Source organism: Sabethes cyaneus, chromosome 2 (assembly GCF_943734655.1).
Source record: "Sabethes cyaneus chromosome 2, idSabCyanKW18_F2, whole genome shotgun sequence".
In the NCBI taxonomy this organism is placed as follows: Eukaryota; Metazoa; Arthropoda; class Insecta; order Diptera; family Culicidae; genus Sabethes; species Sabethes cyaneus.
This window is the reverse complement of record NC_071354.1, coordinates 187,120,648-187,136,208: the sequence shown is the minus strand read 5'-3', so window position 1 is coordinate 187,136,208 and position 15,561 is coordinate 187,120,648. Positions and strand designations below refer to the sequence as shown.

Below are 15,561 nucleotides of genomic sequence, written 5' to 3'. Positions count from 1 at the left end.
ATGAGATGCGAACAAATCACTGGTAAAGATGGAGTGTGAACAAACCCCCGGTAACGATAGACTGCGACAAAAAAACACTCGCGTCCTGCAGCCGGTTTGATCGGGACGAATGCTGTCCTTACTCACCATCATTCGTTCGTACTTAAAACAAAGGGGTATTTCGAAGGCTGCAGCAATCCTGGTAGAAGAAGATGTAAATAGATTTTGCATTTACAAATCAGATTAGATGGCGCTAAAGTCATTTACGCTGTCATTTTTGTGTTATTTTTATGGTACTTTGTTCAATGTTCTTTTTATGATAAAGTGACCAGAATATTTTTAGATGAAAACTTTTCACAAATTTAAAAAAAAATCTCTTATCTGCAGCACTCCTCTGGCATAATTAAAAATCCATCAATACGGGACACCTGGTCACCCGAGCCAAGTCATCCAAATCCGAAACTGTCCCGCAATGCCCCGGAACGTGTAGTCAATTTATTCTAAGTTTTATGCTGGATTGCTAAGAATTTTGCGTTGTAATAATGTATGTTTGTTCTATGGTGTTTGTTTCAAGAGTTATGAATTTTTAATATAAGCGAAGTCCGAGAAAATTGGAAAAAATTGAATTGTTATTTTTAATCATAATTCCATAAACTATGTACAAGTCATTAATTTTTAGGAGATTTCGACCCAAACGGTAATGTACGATAATTTTGAAAAATGTCAGTACTTTAGCTCAATTTTAAAATAATATTGAATCTTCTCTTGTCATAGCATTAAATTAATATAAAACGGGTAATCATGATACCAAAAACAGTTAAAAAAATTAGTTTGAAACTAATCTTGAATATCGTTTTCTTTCCCCTCCACAGAACCGCAGTCGGGTCCCAGCGGCGGTGATTGCAATGCCAACGTAGTAAATCAGCAGAATCTGTCACTATCGGAGCCAGCGTCTCTGTCCGATGGTCTACCATCGTCGGTGGGCGGTTCTAGTGACTCTGCCAGCATCATTACCAATGCTCGTGGTTCGATTAATTTCACCGGAACGCCGAAACTAGGTAGCAGTGACCGCAGCTCGAAAAACGGCTCGCAGCTACTGTCGTCAGCGACGACGGTAGCGACCATCAGTAATGGTTCCGGCTCCGGTGCTGGCGCAGGAAATCTTGCCACGGATGGCAGTTTTGCTGACGAGGGAGATACAGTAACGATAGTGGAAAATCCTGCCGAAGTTGAGTCGGTAAAATCTCCGATGACCACAACCAACACATCGGTACGATTGGGATTGTTGCCTTGGAATACTCATAATCGAACGTCGGTCGTGCATACCAGTGCATCCGTCACAGTCGATATGATGGCGGCTTGCGACGGAACTTTGAGGCCGGGTGAAATCGTAATGCGAACATTGTTTGCTGATTTTACGCTGCAAGCGGAGAAGAAAATTGAGACAGTGATGTTGGAAAGTTCTGAGAAAAATCTGGCCAAATTATTGCAACGCGGAGAAGATAATCAGTTTGATCAACTGCTGCAAGCGCTTGGCTCTGTGGCTGAGCACTGTTTGCCATCGCTACTGAATGCGTTGCTTGCTTGGCATCGACATCAGACCTGTGATGGCGATATTAAACGTGATTACAAACGTTTAGAGACTGAAAGACAACCCATCGCGGCGAAGTCAAGCAATGATTTGGAATGCCAGCTGCAGCGGAGAGAAGCAGCAGTTGAGTTCATTTTCTGTTTAGCGCTGATCGAAATCCTTCGGCAGTTTCCCTTTCATCCTGGTCATGACAATATAGTGAAAAATATTGAGAATCTCGCATTCCGTCAGTTCAAGTACAAAGAGGGTGTTCAGGGTTCGCCGAACGCACAGTACAATCACATGATTGCCGATCTGTATGCGGAAGTGATTGGCGTGCTGGCGCAGAGTCGCTTTGCCTCCGTTAGAAAGCGCTTTATGACGGATTTGAAGGAGCTTCGCAGCAAGGAACCGACTCCACATACCACGCACAGTATTATAAGCCTGCTGATGGGGATGAAATTTTTCCGTGTAAAAATGGCCCCCATCGAGGAGTTTGAGGCATCGTTTCAGTTTATGCATGAGTGTGCTCAGTACTTCCTAGAAGTTAAGGATAAGGACATCAAGCACGCGATGGCCGGCCTGTTTGTGGAGATACTAGTTCCGGTGGCCGCGGTAAGAATCATAATCGATATATTTTTTAAATCTTGTTGCTAAAATTGTTTTATCTACTTTTCACAGGCCGTCAAAAATGAAGTCAACGTTCCGTGTGTGAAAAATTTCGTTGATTTGCTGTACTCACAGACACTGGACGCGTGTACTAAATCCAAGCACAAACTGGCACTGTTTCCGTTGGTAACGTGCCTGCTATGTGTATCGCAGAAATCATTCTTCCTTAGTAATTGGCATTGCTTTCTTGCCATGTGTCTTAGCAATTTGAAGAACAAGGATCCTAAAATGAGCCGAGTGGCACTGGAGTCCCTTTATCGCCTACTTTGGGTGTACATGATAAGAATCAAGTGCGAATCGAATTCGGCGACTCATTCGAGGTTGCAGAGCATTGTAAATTCACTGTTTCCTCGAGGTTCGAAAGCGGTTGTTCCGCGGGATACTCCGTTGAACATTTTCGTCAAAATTATTCAGTTTATCGCTCAGGAGAGGCTTGATTTTGCCATGCGGGATATCGTTTTCGAGTTGCTTTGTGTAGGGCGACCGATAAAAATAATAATGACTCCGGAACGGATGAGTATTGGTTTGAGAGCATTCCTGGTGGTGGCCGATTCTTTGCAGCAAAAAGATGGCGAACCGCCGATGCCAAGGACTGTTGGGGTTCTACCGTCCGGAAATACGCTCAGAGTGAAGAAAACCTATTTAAACAAAATGTTGACGGAGGATACCGCTCGCAGTATTGGTATGTCCAATTATTTTCCCCACGTTCGGAGGGTTTTCGTTGACATTCTGAGAGCATTGGATATTCATTGTGGTAGACCTCTGATGATGACGATTAATCAAAATCTCAACAAAGAGCCGGACGAGATGTTGACGGGCGAGAGGAAACCCAGAATCGATTTGTTCCGTACGTGTGTGGCAGCTGTTCCCAGAATAATTCCGGATAATATGACTGGGCATGAGTTGGTCGATATGCTTTCCAGATTGACGATTCACATGGATGAAGAACTACGAGCGTTGGCACATCAGTCGCTTCAAACGTTGGTTGTAGATTTTCCCGATTGGAGACAGGATGTCATTCAAGGATTCACTCAATTTTTGGCCAGAGATGTAGTTGATACATTCCCTCATCTGCTAGATAACGGAATGCGAATGCTTTTTGCCTTTTTAACTGTGTGGAAGAATGCGTTAAGCAACAGTGGAGCGAGTAATAGCAACAACAATACGCTAAATACAAAGGTTGGATCGAACACAGCTGCGACACAACGAGTGGTGTTCTACCAACAGGACTCCGGATTTTCTAAATCTCAGCCACAGCCGAGCACTCCTTCGCTCAATGCTGCAACAATAAATTCGAACTCGAGCGGCAGCTCCGGAATTTCTTCCATTACGCAAACTACCACCATAGCAGCGGTTGGAAGCGCGGATACTACCGGACATAGTTCGATATTAGCTTCTTCAGGCAAAAAAAGTCACGAGCAGCCTCTTGCCACTACCATGCATCTCGTGGAAGGCTTTGCCCTGGTGATGCTATGTAATTGTCGACCGGCACCGCGGAAATTTGCGGTTAACATTTTGAAGGAGGTAAGTGTATGCGAAAATGGTTTCACCATTAACTGTCACCACAAAATCGTTATGAATTTCATATGTATGTAACCGCAACTTTGTCACAAATAACTAAATGGAAAGAGTAGTAATTACCAGCGCAGCTGCACGTAATTAAACACTAACCAAGCTCATTATTTTTTCTCTTTTCTCTTCTCGTGCATACCAACCAATCGCCTGCAACTCGGATGGAAAATTACATTCATGAAAGGTGAAAATTTTGATGAAAGCTCTTGGTATTGTGGAGACCGAACCTCCGTTGATTGATGTCATTGATAGGTGCTGCCCTCAGGTAAGCTGATTCTTTAATGTTCTTCGTGTTACGAAAGTTTCCATTTTATCGAGTTCCGGAAATTTCAATTTAATTAAACCGTTCCACTGAGGCCAAAACTAAATTACTATGTATTCGACTCACATTTAGGGGTAAATTGTTTAAACAAACGAAAGGAACATCCATTCCCACTTTCACTCTTTCTATGTGAGCTTTTCATGGCAAGCAAGGAAAATAAATTTTATGGAAGAAATCTACCAAGCCGTTTGAGGGGGTATGTGGACAATATTTTTTGAATCTTTATTGAAAAAGAATTTAAGCAAGTTTTAGAAATTCTTACTATATTCACAAGTACATTAGCTTTCCATTCGAAGAAGAGCTGATGGTAGACTTTCGGTCCTTGACGTTGATGTGAGAACAAAATTTGGCAATTTGGAATTTGAATTACAAATACTAAAATTTTGTAAAATTTTCATAATTCGGATAACTCTAAGATTTCTTTTCATTTAGATTTCATTTTCATCTAAGCTTTTTGCGAAAGCGGCTAGGAAAAACAACTAGATAGACAGTCTTCTTTTTTGTAAAGTTGTGCATATGAATTGAACACATTCTAAGCACTGTTTTGAAATTTAAATAAAAGGCGACTTTCCATGCACATGTAGTTGTTGTATTGAATCATACGTTGCTTTTCGTTAGTATGGTTAAGAAAACTCGATGAAAATAAAAATGTAAAAAAAGGTCAGAACGCATTCATTCTGCTGTACAATCGGAGGTATGGCTGAGCGAACTGCTAGTTGTATTATGCATAGCATTCGTATTCCACCATTAAACTAGAGATGGTCGGGTATGAAACTTTGAATACTCGAACGCGACCCACACCCGATTAAGAAAAAAAAAATAAAGACCTATATGTAGTATAGGACACAGGGAGCAAAGGAACACAGGAACGAAATACTCTTGCTTCTGTGTCGGTCGGCCTCTGATATACTAATGAGATATATTTTCAGTTTGTATAATATAACAATGTTGCGATAGATACCATGTTGCTAATATTGCGATGGTTACGACGCTACTAGTATTGCGATGGTTACGATACTACAATTACTTCCTTTTTAATTTTTTTTTTAATCTTTTTTTTTTTTATTTTTTTTTTTTAGAATCCCTCAAATTTCCTTTTTCGTTTCTGCATTTAAGCATCTGATCTATTTCTAATTTTTTTTTCAGCCCTGCTCTAAGCAGAATAGAATCAGTCCATTTTCTTCCTCAACCTGCTCTTAGCAGAATAGAATCAGTCAAATCAAATACCACATTTAAGTGTCTGATCTATTTCATTACTTTTTCTACTGTATTTTAATTTATATTTTTTTTCAATAAGGTAAAATACTTGTTTTTTTTTCTTACCCAATGATTTTTCCATTTTATTCCTCGTCGCCAATGTAGTATAGGACACAGGGAGCAAAGGAACACAGGAACGAAATACTCTTGCTTCTGTGTCGGTCGGCCTCTGATATACTAATGAGATATATTTTCAGTTTGTATAATATAACAATGTTGCGATAGATACCATGTTGCTAATATTGCGATGGTTACGACGCTACTAGTATTGCGATGGTTACGATACTACACTATACCCCGCCCGAAACCGCAAATTAATTTTTTACTACCCTAACCCGATTCGAACCCGCCGGGTACGGGCACAGCGTCGTAGCGTGCAGTTGGCCAGACTGGCCCCCGCCAATAATGGTCTAAAGGGCGCCATAAACGACCTGAACCTCAGTAAGGCACTCTCGAGTGTAGCGAAGTACTGGATACAGGGAATTGTATGAATCATGTATGCATCAGTCCTAAAAAATAATAAACTTCGGAAGAACTCTGATTTAAGCAACGAGGGGGCGCGAAATCAGGTCTCTGCTAAGATCGCCACAATGTCTCGTTACGACGCTCTGGAAGCGGGTCTAGAATCGAATTCAAAACCTGGTAAAAAACGTGCTCCAAATGGTCTCAATCTAGTCAAAATCTGTTCCGAAATCTAAAACAAAGTTTGATAGAAAATGAAGTCCAGAATCTGATTTTAAATCTGATCCAAAATCTGGTTCAAAATCTAATTAAAAATGTAGTTTATAATCTGGTCCAGATTGAGAATCTGGTCCAAAGTTTGATCCGAAATCTGGCCCAAAATCTGATTGAAAATAACGTATGCATTAAGCAAATTGAGACAGCTAATTGAGTTTAATAAATTTCCCATGGAAGATAATTATAATAGCTTACTTGCCAAAAAATTCTACGCCCTTGCGAGCGGTTTTCCAGGAGTTAACCGGAACATTCGCCATGGCGGACGGAAACATGCGTGAAGGCATGCTTTTGAGTTTGTTTTAATTGGAGTTTGCCCAAAAATTCTAAGTGGGACGCAGCTGGGGGACGTTGGGCGGGTTCACCGACTTCGGTACCCAGCCGCTCCATCTCCTCCAGCGATCGCTTCGAGTAGTCGGCCTACGCCAGATCCGGCCAGAACATCGCGTCTTCGTCCTTACGGAACTTAGTACTTCGTACTATAAATTTCCCCGTTCACGGCTTGTCCAGAGCAAAAGAAGAGCGGCTTTGACATCCCCTTCTCGCTGATTGTTAGCCACAGCAGAACCTTCTTGGGAAATTTGGTGTGTGAAATGAACTTCACCTCGGAACTCATTTCGTTCGTGGGTAAGTAAAATACGAATCGCCCTGCCAGTCGTTGCCATCCAGGGTGAGACAGGTCTCGTCGTCCATCACCACCGCCACGTCGTGATTCGTCAGGAAAATCGTCTTGACCATCTTATTCAGCAGCTGCCGCTGTGTCATTGCCTGCAGCTCCGAGACCAGTGGACGGGACTGCCGCTTCCTGACATGTATGTCCTAGTTCGCCAGGTACTCTTTCACTGTTTGGCCGGTTGCACGGACCTCCCGGCCAAGCGCACGCCACTTTTGAGTCTTGCCACTTTTCAGTTTTCCTCTTCAGCATCGTTTGGAGCTTCTTGTCGCTTAGGGTCGTCGGCCGTCCGGAACCGGGCTTTCTTTCGATGCTCTGCTTGTTGTCCAGTGCCAAGCCCAAGTAATAATTTGGGTTTTATTACACTCTTGTGGCATTTAAAACCAAAATTGACAACCGCCATAAGAGTGAAATAAAACTCACATTGTTGTTTGGGAGATGTTCTAGATGCCGGAACGGGCATATCTGGCATCCACAAAGTGGTTTTGCTTGTGAGTGCTTTTGCTTGTGCTGTTGAGAGCTCAATGTATTTTCAACTCATATAATGGAGTATCTTGCTACAGAAAATTAATTGTTTTATTTAGTTAATGCCATTGCACATCTAATTTGATGGATGTTTCTTATAGCATTTTTTCTCAGTTTTCCGATGGTGGTAAAATTTGAATCGGTTTGTTTTATTTGTTTTTGTTTTATTTTACTAACGTCAACAGGTAAAATATCACCCCAATGACAGAAATAACTAAGTAACGTATTTACAATATTCGGTTGGGGGGATGATAGCGAAAACGGCGATTTTTTTTTATTAAATCGAATATGGCGGCTAAATCCAACTTCATTTATAAGCTCTATCTCTCCTCTTTACAAAACCGTGTTGTTTGTAGTTTGTTTCATAGCAAATTTTGGAAATATCAATAATTATGTGAAAATTGTGAACTTTGCTACGAATTACTGGTTATTTTATTCAGTTAGTGCCATTGCACACCTAATTTTATAAATGTTTCTTGTAGCATTTTTTCTCAGCTTTCCAATGGCGGTCTTAAAACGAAAATCTGTTGGAGGGCTCATGGTGACAACGGCGATTTTTTGATAAAATCTAATATGGCGACCACATCCAAGATGGCCGCCAAATTTTACTCCATTTGAAAGGCCTGTTCTTCTTCTTTACAGAACCGGGCCATTTATTAGCTGTTTCATGGCAAATTTATGAAATATCACACGATATAGATCTCAAAGTTTGCTCAAAATTCAACTTGTTTTGAAACTGTTGGTCCCCTTGACGAACGAGGGGTCCACTATTTCGAGGTGTTAAAAGTGTAATTTGTATTTTTTAATCATTTTCAACCAATTAAGTGCAACAGTTCCAATATTTGAAGACCTCGTGTCAGTAGTGGCCCCGTTTCAGCGAGAATTACTCATCTACAACTTTTCTGAATAAAGTTGGGCTGTATCTTTTATCTTTATTTACGGTGCTACAATGCTAGTAGCTCATTAGTAGCCAAGTGAACGTTCACTCAGCTACTTGAATTGTAGCACCGTTACTACAAAAGATACAGCAAAACTTTGTTTAGCAAAATTGTAGATAATATTTAGTTCTACAATTGCCCCCTATATAACTTTATCACATTTTGCTTGGCTGAGACAGTACTGTCAAATGAATGTGAATTGAGTCTAAGTGATCGTGCCATCCCTGGCCCTACCTTTTTCATAAACTTTGAAAAAAAATCTTAAGGTACAGACAGTTCATAATCATGGGTCACACACAATTGTGGGTCATTTTAGCTCTAGCTGCTGATTAGCGTTTAAATATCAGCTAATGATTGCTCAAATTATTAGTTCTACTTATAACTAACAATTTTATCAATCACTTCGTATAATATTCACGCATTAATAAGCAGAAAAAGCTAAAATGACACATAATTGTGTGTGACCCATGATTGTGGACTGACTGTATAGACTATTTGATATATCAACATATAATTTACAAATGTCGTCCACGACGGTTTTGAAAAGGGCTTGTATAGCAATTCCCCGAAGCCCATTTTCTCGAAACCCGACACTCCGGAAAATATTTCCCCGAATGTAGCAGTTCCCCAAACCATTTTCCCGAAAGATATTTCCCCGAATGTACCAATTTTCCGAAAAATATTTGCCCGAATGCGCCAATTCCCCGAATACAGTAAAGTCGTTTTTTACGCAGTTTATTTTTACGCGATATGTTTTTCTTGATTACTCGAAAACGGTGCAACATATCGAATTAATTCCAATCAGATTTTCTGTTTTAGATCAATTGTAATTATATACTGATTTTCAGATTCACAGCTTGTAATGTTAATATTTGAAATTTTAAAAACTGTACTTTGATCATTAGACGTCATAATAACATAACCACACGAGCTCTAAACGTTTTAAAATGATTCTCCGGTGCACGGATTTATTGTAAAAAAGAAAAAGGCTTTTATCTCTTGTTGATGAATATATTTTGTATAAAAACGAGCTTTGAAAATGCTGGAATGATTGGGATTGGGTAAACATTATAGTACCGGCTTGCAATTTGAGTATTTAATTAATATCTTGAAAGAATTCAGATGTGAATCTATGAACGGTTTTCCAAAATTCGCGACATTCGGCTAACTCAATTGTTGGGTAAATGCTGTCCTTACTCGCTACCGCTCGATCGGACTCTACCAAAGAATAATCCTTACGAGTCAGTAAACCTAGCAAAATGCTTGCAACTAAATAGTGCTGGTTTCCGCGGGGGAATGCCTTCCCGCGCTTCCCTAGCAACAGCTAGTGCCTCCCCCGGTGGGTCGCGGGTTCCTGGCCCTGAATCATCTAGGAAACGTTTGTTACTAACACAATAAGTAGGTCTCACATTAGGGAATGAGGGAAAGCGAGAAGGAAAATATAAACTTTACTTAACGAGTTATTGCCTAAAACCAACATTTATGAAACAGAACGTGTACCTAGTACACTGATGTTGCTTTTTTCACTACTATTTTGACTAAAGTTTTTTAAGCATCTTAGTGGAATACGAAGATCGAAAGCAAAGAAAAACTTTTTCCCGAGTGAATTCCACTATTAATTTTTTAATAGTTTTTACTCGAAAAATTTTGAGAATTCAACTTGCAGATTCTCCATCGGTCTACGACTATTTATAGACGGAGTAGCGAATATTTTTACACAAATTCCGAAATTTACGCGGTTTTTTACGTACGGTTTTACGGTTCTAAAATGTAGGGCGGGTATAAGTGCGATGTTTGAAGTTGTCATCAATTTTCGTGAGATATAAAGAAGGACAACAACAAAATATATTTTATGGTGATGCAGTAACTCAATGTTTTCACATTCAACTATAAATCATTTGGAATAATAGTGTTATGCAAGATAAATCCTTCATTGTTCTGATCAAGTGCCGATTCGCACTTTTACCTCACTAGCGGGGCAAAAGTGCGAAAACCGCGGGGTAAAAGTGCGAAGCTCGATTCCATGAAATTAGCACAGCATTAACTAACAAAACCATATTATCTTCAATCTGCGGTATATTTCGGTAAAGAATATTCGCTATATTGCGCTGATGTATTGCAGCCTCCGTCAGATCGAAACTTTTCCAAATATTTGTTTTTAGCTTCATCAGCGAAAAAACATTGTTTTCCACGGCCAACATCTGTAGAGGAATATGTATATGTAAATTATGGAAAAGCGAAATATATTTTGTAAATTCTTTTTACTGTATTATCAAAACAGATATGTGAGTGATGTAAAACGCTGCTACAAATTTTCAACAAGTAGTATCCTCCTGTTGATATCGTATTTGCCGTATAACGAAAAATTACATCAAAACTGCCCTAAAATAACATTTGCACATAACTCTGCAACTATGTGCTTCGTAAGCAACTAAAGTTTACGTTAGATTCAAGCTCTCAAAGTAGTTACTCATCCATGCTAAGCCTGGGTGCTAATTCCGTTATCGAAATTTGACCTTCTGTTTTTTATACGACAGACTTCGCAACCAGCTGTTAGAATACAGGACAGTGCGGGGTCAGTGCTACGATCCTATTGACTCTAACAGCCTCTCCCAGCCGAGATTCGAACATACGACGACTGGCTTATTAGATCAGCGTCTTACCTCGAGGCCAACTGGGAGGCGCATCCATGCTAATGTAGTCAATTTACTCGGAATCTGCACCGATAAATCAATCGCACTTTTACCCCTTCTTACTCTATATCAATATATAGCTTTTAATTTTCGCGTCAATAACAAAAGTAGAACATCAAAATTTCTGGTGTATAACAGTTCATATGAACTGCGAAGCATGTTTAGTCGCTCTCTAAGCAATGCCCTCCGAAATTACGGTTTCCTCCAATTCTCTCCGAACTTCGTCATCTACCGTTGATTTATGAGTAAATATATTGTCGATTCGACCACAAGCAGCTGTTCAATTTGTTACCAACCAGGTAGGTACCGGCTGACCAGAAATTTTATTGATTAGCACCTGCTGTGCACCGATGTTCTTATCCCGCAACGTAGTAAACATCATGGCAAAACGGCCTCAATTTTTCCCAATCAATCACTCTATTGACCAAAAACCGTAACAAGGGTTTGACTAAATTGGTGACATACATATTTATTTGTTGTTTTTTTTTTAACTTTTAAACTTCAGGTTATATCTCAAAGAAACTTTTTTTCCGCTCGCAAATAAAATGTTATGTTTCAATTGATCGAATATCATTCCCATTCGATGAAATACAAAAGATGTTTTGGACTCATGCCGAAGGATTGAAACCCGACAAGGTTAACAATATTTGATTTATTATTATCAGCCATTATTGACATACTGTTTTGCACATTCAAAAATATACACAAATGGTGTGTTAATGCAAGTATGTATTTACGAAACAGCAGTGCTCAAATTAATCTAAGAAATTTCTACAATCCATCATTTCTGACAGTATTGAGCAATGTCGACATAATTACAATGAATAGCTTCCGATTGTTTAAATGGGCTTGAAAGTTTCACTTAAAAAGTGTTGTGTTTGGAGACTGAATAGAAAAAATATCAGTTCTGGAATCAATTACTGAACTATAGTATTATCAACTGCATTTTCAATGTATATGTGGGCAAAAAACTGTACGATTATAGACGGATAGATTTTGTATGAATTTTTGGTTAATCGTTCAAGTACATATAATTAAGCGTCTCCTTCGACACTATTTCTAATGGGGACGGATTTCATGCAATTCAATTTCTGTATCCACTAGGATAGTAACTAGATATTTCGAATGTCTGTAGACGGGTTTCGGTTTTAGAGCCTCGGAGCGACAGGTGAAGTTTATTTTCTTGACATTTTGGCATCAATATTAAAACATTCTGAGCCGTATGGTCAAGTGCTATCATCTTTCAAAGACGAGAATTCATGTAAATTGCGAAATTGCGAATTATTTCACGAATTTTGGCCATTTTTCACTTGGGAAAACGGATATCTAAAAAAAAGATTGACTTCAAAATTTTCCTATGAATAATTTACATTAGACTATTTCTTAACTTATTTGTCAGATAAATATTTTTGCATGAAATGACTGTACATGAATTTTGAATGTACTTTCGAGAAAAATAGTTATTAGTTGGATCGCACCGTGCTTTTTTATTTCTCGTTAAAAGGTTAGCAATATTCGGTAAATACGCGAAACGCGACAGTAGTAACTAAAATTGAAGACTGCAATGCACCCAGTAATGAACTCATCGTCACTGTCAATTGATTGCTTTTACATCGTTTCGCGTTTCGCTAATCCGTTTGTTTCACCATTCATTAAATGGGTTTTTGTTACTCGTCAATCTGTCGATTGACAGTGGGCGAGCTACGAAATGGAACCTCTTGTCAATTGCAGGCCAATAGCAAAAAATAGAGAGAAAAAAAAACACACGACTGACCTCGTTGTGATACGACGCTTCTCATGTATTTTAAACACTATATTTTTTTTACCAAACAGCCACTGTCACCAAATGTTGACTAAATTAGCGTTAATGTCACTCACTTTTAATTATTTTTTTAAATTTCTGTTGAGGCGTTAGACCACCGCATCCGTTAATTTCAACTATAATTGTACAATTCAGGTGGACTTCCCCTTTTCAATTTATTGTGAATCAAACTATCCTGCTCCTAATTTAGGAAGTGATAGGTTGATAGCTTTATAGTCAGACAGGTGCCGATTCGTGATAACCCAATTACGCGTATCGGTTAGGCAGAACAGCTTTCGTTAGGTTTTTGGCAACCTCTACCGAAATACTGCAATTTGCTTCTTATTAATGCCCTATAATTGCAGAGCAGATGTTCCGTGGTTTCGCTAATTAATTTTTTTAAATGAGGTTATTTGGCGAATTGCACGCGCTGTCTTGTGCATAATTTGGGGTTTAAAGTAGTTTAATTTTAGATTATAATAATAACTTCTTCAACATAAATTGATATTTTATGTTGAAAATGTTATTTTCCAATTAAATTTCATTTTCAAGCAAAAAAACTGGATTTTTTCATTTTTGAATTTAATTCAAGCACCAACAAACGAGAAATATTTTCGTAGAATTACGGCTTGCTGGAATTTTAATTATTCTCACGTTTAAAAAAATATTGCTCATTTTAACTTGTGTAATTATGTGTCAATCTATATTCAAAAGTAAACTAACAACAACATTCGTTTCACTCCCACAATAGGTGCTGGAGAAATGTTTGCATATGTTGCCCCAGGCCGACCGGACTGCAATGCTGAATGCAAATCTCATCGACCTGCAGTGGATTGTGGACCGTAACAGTGGCATTTGGACGGTCGGCCACATCGAGGACTCGACGAAGGCATCAACGCTTACCTTGTGCCATTCGCAGTCCTCCGGTCAAGCTTACGACCCGTGGAGTGTATGCTTGTTCGGCTTTATGGAACGTCAGCATGTGCTGCAGTACTGCCCGTCGGCGGTAGCTCAGGCGTGGCCTATTTGTTACCAGCGGGTGACGAGTTTGTTCAATGTGATTGATCCGACGTAAGTTGATTGATATTCGAAACCCCCCGAGAGCCGATCGGCGATTTGTTTACCTGCATGTCACGGCATCTCTTTTTCATCTGTTGTTTTCTGTCCCCTACAGGCCAGTTAGCGATAATCGGGCATCGCTGCTGCGGAGCTCCGCACCGCCCAAAAAGCCACCGTCCGAAGCGCAACGAGATTCATTGGCGCATTTATGGAAAAATCAGGTGGCACTGGCAATGCGGCTGGTACCGCAAATGCCCAGCGTAGCCGTACGCTGTGCCTCTCCGGATCTCAGTCTCAGGTAGGTTTAGCGCTGTTGTTTTTAGCGGTGGCGTTCTAGTTGATTGGCTTGCCGGTCTTTTGTGTATCTTTTTTGTTGTTGTTCTAACGATTATCACCTACATGTTGTTTGTTTTTGTATGTATTAGAGCATGTTACGCGCGTAGCACATCGTCCGTGTTATAGGTACTCTGTGGTGCAAATTGTCATCATGTTATTGCCTAAATTGTTTCCTTTACATTTACTACTCCACTTCATTTCATATACTATCTCGTAAGTCGTAACGGATTAGAATATCCTTGCATACATCTTACTGTCTTGTGCATTCACTAACACGAATATAGATTAGTTTTAGCATTTCAATGTCATTTACGAGAACAAAGGAAGATAGAATAACTGTTTTTAGAAGGGCCAACATTGATCATTTATATCATAAAATTCGTAGAACGTTTAACAAATAACGCTTCTTGGGGTGCTCAAATTTGGACAGTTTTTTAACAATAACAGGACAACCGCTACAGGAACTATAAATTAATTTTCCTTTCGAGTTGCTTCTCTGTTTTCGAAAGGATGTCTCAAACCAACTAAAGTAGTATAAATATATCCTCCAAATAACAGAGAAATATAATACATATATTTCCTACGTGATGCTTTGGGCATTATTTTCAAGGATTGGTTGTATCAGTGTTGCTGAAAGTAATGGAAGTATGAGTTTCCATATGAGAATAAGCCAAGGATATTTCAAATAGTGCAAAATCTCGATATAACAGAGAGGTCAGGAAGCCAGCAGAATAACATTTCACTAGATATCAGTATAGCGGAACAAGGAATCAAATGAGTGGAATTTTCTTCGAAATAGATTAGAAATGACCATGCACCTCCATTACGTTAGGTTCGATGGAGCTCTTGTATCTACACGTCGAGATATGCAAAAGAATTAAAGATGAGATGATGTTTGTTGAAGACAATCTACAAGAGCTGTTGTTTTACATTACAAAGGATTGTTGATGATTATTGTTAATAACCTTGACAGTTGACAGAGACATTAGCCTTCAGGTTTATTTCGTCAGCGACATTGCGAAAGACCAGAAGGAATCGTAATTCGGTTCAACTTGCCTCTATCCCATGGTTGCAAAGGTACCGAAAACTAAATGCTTATTCACTTTTTTTAATTTTATTCGAACATTCATTGGATATTCGATGTTATGGACAAAAAAAGGTTTAAATCGAGCTCTGAGCACCTTACTATTAATTGCACTTATTTAAGAATATTGATATTTGTGTGTTACCAAAATATTATTTTAATTTAAACAATTTAAATATGTTTAAAAGATGAATTCCAACGGCTTAAAGATAAACGGTAACGGAAATTTTCCACAGCATCTGCTCAAAACCCAAACATCCCAGATCATGCACACATTTTTGTACATAACAATATCCGACCTTTACTTTATTCATTGGAAGTATTCATTATCATTCATTACGGTTTTGG

At 39.1% G+C, this 15,561-nt stretch overlaps 1 protein-coding gene across 3 annotated transcripts in view; it reads left to right on the top strand.

Moving 5' to 3' along the window:
• LOC128738231 (protein furry) overlaps positions 1–15,561 on the top strand; it is a 159,020-nt gene that overhangs the window by 16,758 nt on the left and 126,701 nt on the right. For all 3 annotated transcript variants that reach the window (XM_053833220.1, XM_053833217.1, XM_053833219.1), the window contains 5 exons: positions 852–2,164; positions 2,231–3,742; positions 3,975–4,055; positions 13,486–13,805; positions 13,909–14,091. In XM_053833220.1, the coding sequence (XP_053689195.1) occupies positions 852–2,164; positions 2,231–3,742; positions 3,975–4,055; positions 13,486–13,805; positions 13,909–14,091 (3,409 nt within the window). The remainder of the gene's footprint in view (positions 1–851; positions 2,165–2,230; positions 3,743–3,974; positions 4,056–13,485; positions 13,806–13,908; positions 14,092–15,561) is intronic.